Source organism: Tasmannia lanceolata, unplaced genomic scaffold (genome assembly GCF_043159265.1).
Source record: "Tasmannia lanceolata isolate RefF3 unplaced genomic scaffold, GAP_Taslan_0.1 ptg000019l, whole genome shotgun sequence".
Lineage (NCBI taxonomy): Eukaryota > Viridiplantae > Streptophyta > Magnoliopsida > Canellales > Winteraceae > Tasmannia > Tasmannia lanceolata.
Window position 1 is genome coordinate 9,420,414 of NW_027518696.1, and position 9,400 is coordinate 9,429,813.

The 9,400-nt window shown below is 39.8% G+C and overlaps 1 protein-coding gene across 4 annotated transcripts in view; it reads left to right on the forward strand.

Annotated features, from left to right (window-relative positions):
- Positions 1-6,102, forward strand: part of LOC143852503 (protein SEMI-ROLLED LEAF 2) — a 31,230-nt gene extending 25,128 nt beyond the window's left edge. For all 4 annotated transcript variants that reach the window (XM_077361893.1, XM_077361892.1, XM_077361894.1 and 1 more), the window contains exons 14-20: positions 3,210-3,285; positions 3,479-3,603; positions 3,917-4,108; positions 4,187-4,327; positions 5,241-5,378; positions 5,461-5,655; positions 5,805-6,102. In XM_077361893.1, coding sequence (XP_077218008.1) covers positions 3,210-3,285; positions 3,479-3,603; positions 3,917-4,108; positions 4,187-4,327; positions 5,241-5,378; positions 5,461-5,655; positions 5,805-5,918 — 981 coding nt within the window. In that variant the 3' untranslated portion in view covers positions 5,919-6,102. The remainder of the gene's footprint in view (positions 1-3,209; positions 3,286-3,478; positions 3,604-3,916; positions 4,109-4,186; positions 4,328-5,240; positions 5,379-5,460; positions 5,656-5,804) is intronic.
- Positions 6,103-9,400: the final 3,298 nt, after the last annotated feature.

Below are 9,400 nucleotides of genomic sequence, written 5' to 3' on the forward strand. Positions count from 1 at the left end.
TGGTACCCTATTCAATATGTAACAAGCAGTAAGTAATGCTTCACCCCAAAAACTTTTATTCAAACCAGAATTAACAAGCATAGCATTAACCATTTCAGTTAAAGTTCTATTTTTTCTTTCTGCTACACTATTTTGCTGTGGTGTAAAAGGGGCAGAAGTTTCATGAACTATGCCCACTGATTCACAGAAAAGAGGGAAATGGTATTCACCACCCCTATCAGATCTAAGGCATTTAATGCATGTTTGACATTGGTTTTCTACTTCTGTTTTATAAACCTTAAACTTTTCCAACACTTCATCTTTATGACTAAGTAAATATACATAGCAAAATTTAGTAAAATCATCTATAAAAGTAACAAAATACTTTTTACCTCCCTTGGTAGGAACACTATGTATATCGCATACATCGCTATGTACAAGGTCTAACAGATTAGAAGTTCTATCTACTGAGGGAAATGGTTTAGTTATTAATTTAGTTTGCATACATATTTTGCATTTATCTACTAAATCAATTTCACATTTTGGAATTAAATCTAACTTAACCATATCATGCATTTTCCTAGTATTAACATGTCCTAAACGATTATGCCATAAAGATAAAGAGTCAACAACATAAGCAAAGACATTCACTTTATTGATATTGAGTTTAAACATCCCTTCATACATATATCCCTTTCCAACAAAGGTACCCCCCTTAGAAAGAATGAATTTGTCAGATTCAAATACGAGCTTGAAGCCATTCTTGTTAAGAATGCTTCCAGAAACTAAATTCTTTCGCACTTCAGGTACATGAAAGACATCGGTAAGAGTGAGGCGCTTGCCGGATGTAAATTCCAGTTCTACTTTGCCTCTTCCTTTGACTTCTGTCGTCGACGAATTGCCCATGTAAAGGACACTTCCATCTTCAACCGTTTCATAGGTCGAAAACAGATTCCTGTCTTTGCAGACATGCCTCGTCGCACCCGAGTCAATCCACCAATCATTGCCATCTTCAAGAATATTTGCTTCTGAAATCATGGCCACAAACTTGTTGTTGTCTGTTGGTGTTCCCGACTTCTTATCTTTAAGAAGTCGACATTCACTCTTGTAGTGGCCTGGTTTGCCACAATTGAAACAAGCACCCTTCATTTTCTTATTCTTATTATTCTTCTTGTCAGGGTGTTTGTTTCTCTTCCGATTGCCTTTCCCTTGTTGGTTTGGTTTATTGACATTTTCCACCAAGTGTATCTTAGAGGAAGAATTCTCATGATCATCTTTATGATCTCTAATCCTTGACTCTTCCTCAATCCTGAGGCATAGAGCCAAGTCATCAAGAGAAATCTCCTCTTTCTTGTGTTTAAGACTTTTTTCTAAATTCTTTCCAACTTGGCGGAAGTTTGTCAATAATCGACGGAATTATAAAGGAATCATCAAGTAAAATGCCTTGCAAATGAATTTGACTCACCATGTGTTGGATTTCATGCAGTTGATCAATAACAGGTCTATCATCTACCATGCGATAATTCAGGAAACGACTCACAGAGAATTTTTTGCTGCTAGCATCCTCCGCCATGTACTTCGCTTCGAGTGCGTTCCAAATCTCACTTGCCGATCCCATTCCCTGATATATGTCGAACAAAGTATCCGACATAGCATTGAGGATGTGCCCTTTGCAGATGTAATCATCTTGTTCCCATTTCATTCTTGCACGAGCCTGCGCTCATTTTCAACTGTTGTCGGCCTTGGGGATGTGAGAACTCGAACTACTTTGAGCGACGTAAGGATGAAGTGCAACTTCTTCTGCCATCGCTTGAAATTCCCTTTGTCAAATCGCTCAAGTTTGACAAAGTCTTGGAACATTTGACGGATTGAGTACAACGCCATTGAAGCAAAGAAAAATTCTGTCTTAAGATTGTTAGAGAAATAATTCTGTATCTGTTGGAAAGAAAAAGCAGTAACCAGTTTGCTTCAAGGCGCGAAATCGCTTTCCTTAAGACAGATTTCGCCCCCACTAGAAGTGTGCAAAGGGGATCCGCGAACTGCCTCCAAGATACAATGAAGCCAGTAGGAATGTCCTACTAATTTGACGACGCTATGCACAAGCGGAGTCAAATCCGAAATGCCCTTAGAATCTTACAAGCCTGAGAGAATCAGTCTAATTTCTGTTACTGCAGTATAACAGTAATTAGATAAACAATAAGAAAATAGTTTAGTAAAACGAATTTTGGTGGGAGCAAGAAAGAGAGTATAATGCACTAGAAGTCTTAAGAATTTATCCAGAAATGGGTAAATTCGATTGTACTTTGAAATGGTTGGGTTCTGCAACTTTTATAGAGCCTCTGGTGTCTTTTCAGTGTGAAAAGCACCCCTGTATAGAGTCTTTCCAGATCGGTTTGAATTCTGGCCGTTAGATCGCGCCCATACGCGATTCAACGAACCAGATCAATCCTAGAGAGTCTGTTGGGATATTTAAATTCCCGTCCTCCCATCTAACCGTTAGATGATCCATCTATGGTACAGATCGCACCCCTTAGATCCTTGACCGTTGGGAAGGGACACAACCCAATGGATCGCACCCACTGATCGTTGGAGCACTGGGCCCGCTGGGCCGACCGTTGTGCTCGAATCAAAGCCCAACCCAATCAAACTATTCGACACTGGGCTTGGGCTTGATGGGCCTTTGAACTATTCGGCACACCCACTAGACCGATCCACAATCGTCTAGATCCAACGGTCCAGATCAGATCTGGAAAAATTAAAGGCTCCAATCGCTCCTCGCTATGATGCGGCGTGCGAAGTGCAAAGTGCGCCTAAAAAAGCGCCAATAAAGCGCCACTATGCGCCCTATAGCCCATTGCCCACGCCGCGCGTTCGTGTGCGCGTGCGCGAACGGTGCGTTGCACCGTCCCGCGGGTCCAACCATGGGTTCAACCCAATGTGCAATCAAACAAGTAATAGAAAAGTGTAGTGCTTTATAAGCCCTTCTCTTTCTTTTCTCTCATCCGATTTGGGATTATCTTTTCAACTACATTACACTATTCTCTTTCTCTTGCAAAAAGCAACTATTTCCCAAGAAAAGTTTTTCTTTTTCCAAAACACACTTAAAGAAAATATTTTCCAAAAATTGTTTTGACCAAAAACACTTGATTTTGAAAAATCTTTAACATTCTTGACCTGCCCATGCCCTTACTGACAAAGATTGCTCACATTCTGAAATTCCAATGTTGCAGATTTCAAATCATAACATTGTCGTCCGCTTCTTTCAGCTTCCTTTGTCCATCAGAAATGTATCCCTGGATCCCAATGGTACGAGAATTGCAAATCTTATAAATTTGTTAGGCTATATCTTATAATAAAACATTAAAGTTGAAGCATGGTACTATCAGAGTCGTATTGTTCTCTACTCTGCTTATGTATGGTTGGAACTTGGAAGTTTCCTTTTATGCGATAACATTTTCGCTATACATGTAATTCATCATTTGTCTCATCATTTTGTCAGGAACATTGCCTCCATCATGCCAAAGATCACTTTTTACATTGGCTACAACAATGCTAATGTTTGCAGCAAAAAGCTATCATATCCCTGAGTTGAATGACTTGCTTAGGTCAACAATTTCTTATGATGTAAGTTAATTCGAAATGCAATCTTTCTACCTCTTTTTCATTCTTTACTAGCACATTAAAATGCATTTTATTATTTTTAGCCATGTAAATGCATATGTACACGCACATTCATGCATACCACGCTCTTCCAGTCAGTTCAAATGCATACCATTATCGTATGTATCATATCTTTATCTCTTTCCCTGTAATCTTTGGTTTTTGGATTTGGCTTTGCTTTTTATCTGCATCCTGGTCTAGCAACGACGTGTGTCTTAACTTAGGCATTTTCGCTTAACCTGGTAAAAATTTAAGGAAAAATATTTCCTTTTCTCAGATTGACCCATATATGAACATTGGTGACGACTTGCAAGTATATGTAAAGCATCAACCAGATGTGAGAGAATATGGATCTGCTCATGATCAGCAAGCAGCGATAACTTCTCTCTCTGAGTTGAGGATGACAATGGGCGAATCTGAGAAGGCGTTAATAGGCATAATAGTTGGAAGCCTCTCTAGTGTAACCCAGGTGTGTCATCTCATTGGTTATCATTTTCAGAAATTACATTTATTGCAAGACTAATTGTTTCTCCTCATGTTTCTTCAGCTTGAAATGGATGATATAGCAAGGCAACTGACAGAAACATTTACTCCTGATGATGCATGCCTATTCAGTCCGCATTCTATACTTGACTTTGACCACATTCAGACGATTGGAGTTTTTAAAGAATCGCTTTCTTTTGATGAGGTATGAAACTTGACCTTGGGTATGTACAAGATACCAAATTTTCTTTGAAATGACTGAACTACCTACTCCAATTGTATCAAATAGAAATACAAAATAGCCAAATATTCCCTCTCCTATATTAGTAGTTTTGTAATATCCTAAAAAGTGTAATAAGAAACATTAACCGTTTCTGCATGATACCTCATTAAAATGTTAAAATTTCATGTTTATATGTTACTATATGATTGCAGCATTATTATATGGTTGTTGTATGCTAAAGAAATGAACATTTTTGGAGTGAAATTCATAGGGTTGCTTGAGTAATCACAGATGATTGGTGACTTTTGTAACTGTTATGCCCACCTGTTCAGTTATGTGAAACATAAATACTGATACTCTGGTCGCTTCATATGGTAATAAATGTTCTCTGGAGCTGCTTTCCTTATTACGTGTATAGTAATGAAGCAAGAATTAAGCCCATAAGAATGTTTGTTTCCATGTTTTTTGGGTTCGGAGCTGAAGATTCATCGATTTTTACTTAGCAGGGCCAATAAGTAATGTCCCTTTGTCTTCCTTTAATTCCCTTTTACCTTTAAAAAATTAAAAAGTAATGTCCCTTTGCATTTTCTGGCCTATAGAGTTGTTGCGCATGTGTGAACAGAAAAAGCATTGTGCTTGTTGCTATGCTATGGAACTTGAGAATTGATACTTATCAATGCATGTTTGAAATCTCATAGTCGGACAAGAACATGTCCAAGGAAAACCAAAGTCGAAGTGAGTCAAAGGTTTATGCCGCAAGTTTTTTATTGACGGGTTAGTTAAAGTAGTTCTGATTCCTAAAAATTTTGTTGACTTGGGCAAGTGAATGATTCGGTGTTCTTAAAGAGCGATTATAATCAGATGCCTTTGATCTGCTAATGGTGTTTATGTACAGGACTTTCCAATAAGCACATCAATCGAGGATGACCTAGTCAGTGAATCATCAGCCGCTGACATGCCTCGGATCATTGCCAAGATGCCTGTTTCCCAGCCCTTGTCCCACATAATCAGTGTTGGGCAGTTACTAGAATCGGTAATCTTAACAATGCGCATTCAATTTTTTCTGTCGGCATTTTTTTGCCTGCATTCTCAATAGAAAGATTATATATGATCAGGCCCTTGAAGTAGCCGGGCAGGTGGCCGGTGCATCCGTCTCAACCTCGCCACTCTCATACAGCTCCATGGCTAGCCAATGCGAGGCCCTTGGTACAGGTGCAAGGAAGAAGTTGTCAAGTTGGTTGGGTCATGAGTCAAGAGCTGACAAGTTGTTGCTCACTTTCCCTAGAGACAAGAGATCTACGATGAGAAAGGTAGTTACAAATGGGTCATCCCAACTCTTCTGGTTCACTATCTTTTGAGGACCACTTTGCTCAATTTCGTGTCTTCCCAACTATTCTGATTCATCATCTTTTTAGGACCCCTTTGCTAAATTCTCATGTTTTTTCTTGTGTCCACGCAGATAAACTGTGATGGGTCTGAGGAGGAAGATGTTCCGCACCCCGAACCATGGATAGCTCTGAGGCTGCCTCCTGCTAGCCCGTTCGATAACTTCTTGAAGGCAGCAGGGTGCTAGGGAAAGGTATATATTTTCTCCTCGTACTTGTAAAGCCAGCCGTAGGCATTGATTTGGACAGTTGATTTACTTGATCTTGGGTTGTAACCCATTGTTTCCCATGTGTAGTACTATTTTCTTTTGATCAAATAGACTTCTATACTGTATCATTCACATTGAGATCAATCAGTAGCCATTTCTTTCCTCCTTTCCCTAAAGGCCGTGGACTTCCATGCCTTGAAAGACAGTGTTCCTGGACATTAATACAAGTTGGCCTGGCAACAGTATAGCATTGTCCAAGACAGATCCGGATTGAATTTTGGCCTAGATTTAGGCCTTATCACAGATTTGGTTCGGCCTAGTTTTATTTGGCTAGTCTAAAAGCCCAGCTGACTGTGACCTCTATATGCAGGCCTGGCCCGATATAGGTCTGGTTTGGTGATACATTTTAGGAGAATCGGAAACTGGGCTTTTGTGCCAGGCCATTGCAGAACCACTCAAGATGCTTTTTTTAAATGTTACCCACGTGTACGGTGGTAGTGGGTGATTAACCTGCACAGGTTAACTGCAATTATCCCAAGGACCGCCGCTTATATTCAGGAAAATGGACCTAACGCACGTGTCGTTAGTAGGGGTGGACATGGTTCCGGTTCGAACCGAGGAACCGAACCGCACCGGCACATATGGTTCGGTTCGCTTCGCTTCGCTTCCATATTTATATGGTTCGGTTCTGGTTCTGATATTCTGGAACCGATGGAAATTCGGTTCGGTTCTGGGTTTGGGATCCTGGAACCGAGAACTGAACCCTCACCTTAAAACCTAATGCCTCATCGCTTGATAAAATCACCCCACCCTCTTTTAATTCACCCCTCTTTAACGTGTTGCTTTGCCTTTAAAATTTTAATTCACTCCTCAAATTTGTGCTTGATTATTTCAAGTTTCTGCATGTTTGTAGGTCATATATAATTTTTGCATTGCCCAAATTTGTGTCTGATTATTCCAAATTCATGCATGTTAGTCTTTGTAGTTCATATATAAACAGGACCGAACTGATTATAAATACGATTAGGCAAAATATCTACATTTGGTGAAGGTTGGGTAAACCCAGAACCGAACCGAATCGATTATATATGGTTCTGGTTCGGTTCGGTTCGAAACATATATGGTTCGGTTCTGGTTCCAATTTCAGGGAACCGATTATATGGTTCGGTTATGGGTATACCCCAAAACCGAACCGAACCATGCCTACCCCTAGTCGTTGGTGATCTCTGTGAACACTGATTGCTTGGTCTAGTGGCTGCGCATTGTGCGGCCTGGTGTTGCATGTGTGACTTTGGCGACATCACAGAGGAGAAGGTTGATGAAGGGTGCTCTGCTTGCATCTTTCCGACCTTCACAAGGTATCTCTGAGGGTTCAAAACCGCGTTTTTTTTTTTTTTTTTTTTTTTTCTTTTTTTTTTTTGGACTTTTTTTGGACTTGCAGTCTTATTTTCTTAAACATCTATTTACAAACCACAAGTTCAGGATTAGTATCGTCTAATTGGTAAGATTTTCAGGCATTGGCTTATCCACGGCAAACACTAATAAATGGATGTGAGGCATTAGAGTTACCTTTGTTGTACATAAGATCTCCATGCAATAGAAGTCCTATAAGACATTTGGTCACGTTTATAATCATCCAATAGAAGTCCTATAAGACCTTTGGTCACGTTTATAATCATCCAATAGAAGTCCTATAAGACCCAATGAACATGTCAAGGACGCAGGGTGGGGTGAGGGAGGGCAATTGACCCCCTGAAAGTAGGGATTTTTTGGTTCAGTCCCTATATAGGTTTAGTTAAGTTTAGTGTTTTCTTCGTTTTGGATTATCTGAATAGGGATCTCATCGAGAAAGTCTTCTCTCAAGTCTGAGAGTGAGAATAGTACACAGTGGACAGATTTTTAGGACATGGCACAGCAATAGCAGGGCGTAGTAGATGAATGATCTAGACCATTCATTTTTTGGGTCCTCTCCTAGATAGGCTTTGCCCAAAGAATGAGGTCTGTTGGCTGATCCTAAACCTTGAACCCTCACGATTTCTAATGCTGATGGATTTTTATCTTACTATAAATTTCATTGCCCAAAAATGAGTGGTTTAGATCATCCCTTCATTGGGCCCTACTATCCCATGAATGCTACACACGCATGCACCATTTTAAAACTCTACTAAATAATAGCTATACAGGTTTAAGAAGAATATTAAGCTTCTACATAGCACTATTCTTGAGACAGTAGAATTGAAGGGCAATCAGGCACCTTTCAAGTAAACAAAAAAGTAGAACAAATGGGTAATCATGCCCCTTTTTTCCAGTAACTCTTTGACTCCATCCTCCCTTCTGCAAAATTTATAGTGTTACTACCCACATTCAACAAACAAATAAATCCCTGATAAAGTATAGAACTCTCTTTTAGTTTTTATTTTACTAGTTAAAACCATGTTCAAAGAACAAATAATACTGTAGTGGGGTCATCATGCCCCTTCTAACGATTGTTTTATTGTCTCATGTGTGGGGTCTTTTGCCCCAAATTGCTAGTGCACGAATGGTCTTGAAGTACAAATAAATCCACCCTCTCTAAATTGAATTACAGAGGGAAATCTTTCATTCAATGTACTTGGCTCCAGGCTCCTTGAGAAATTGTTTCATTTTCTTGATATTTCACTTGGAATTACTTCTTTCTAAAAACAGTTGAGCTACTCTTCTTAAGCAGAAGCTGTGAAAATTCATGGATTTATTCAATAATGATTCCATGCAACTTGATAGGTCATCTTCGGATATCACCAAGATAGGACCTTATTTGTAAATAAGATTATTTTAAACCAATCTTATTTGTTCCATAGTAAGGTTGCTCTATTGTGACCCAGTGGTCTCCGGTTCGAATCATGAAAACAGCCTCTCTACAATTCTACAAAGTAGAGGTAAGGCAACGTACATTTATCTATCCTCCCTAGACCCCGCAATGGCGGGAGCATCGTGCACTGGGCCGTCCTTTTTTTATTCTCATTTGCAAATGGGAATAGAGGACGAGCCTTGGTGCAATGGTAAGGTTGCTCCATTGTGACCTGTGGTCACAGGTTTGAGTCACGGAAACAGCCTCTCTACGAAGAGGGATAAGGCCGCGTACATCTAGCCCTCCCAAGACACCCCACCCGCTCCCCCACAACGGCAGGAGCCTTGTGCTCTGGGCCACCCTTATTTGCAAATGGGACAACAAATCCACTTTCAAAGCATAAAAAATAGATAATAAAATGGTACAATAACTCCCTTGGCCCTGAATCTGATCCATTGCCCCATATAATAACAATATTAATATTTTCCCATAGCAAGGGTATTTTGGGAAGCTCAAGGAAAACCCAGAACATAATTTGGTTGGCATATGTGTATAGTTAATGCTGCCAAATCTAGAAAAGTAGACGAGACTTTTTTGGCAGAGGGATCCTGGAATCGAATCACACCCAATCAAG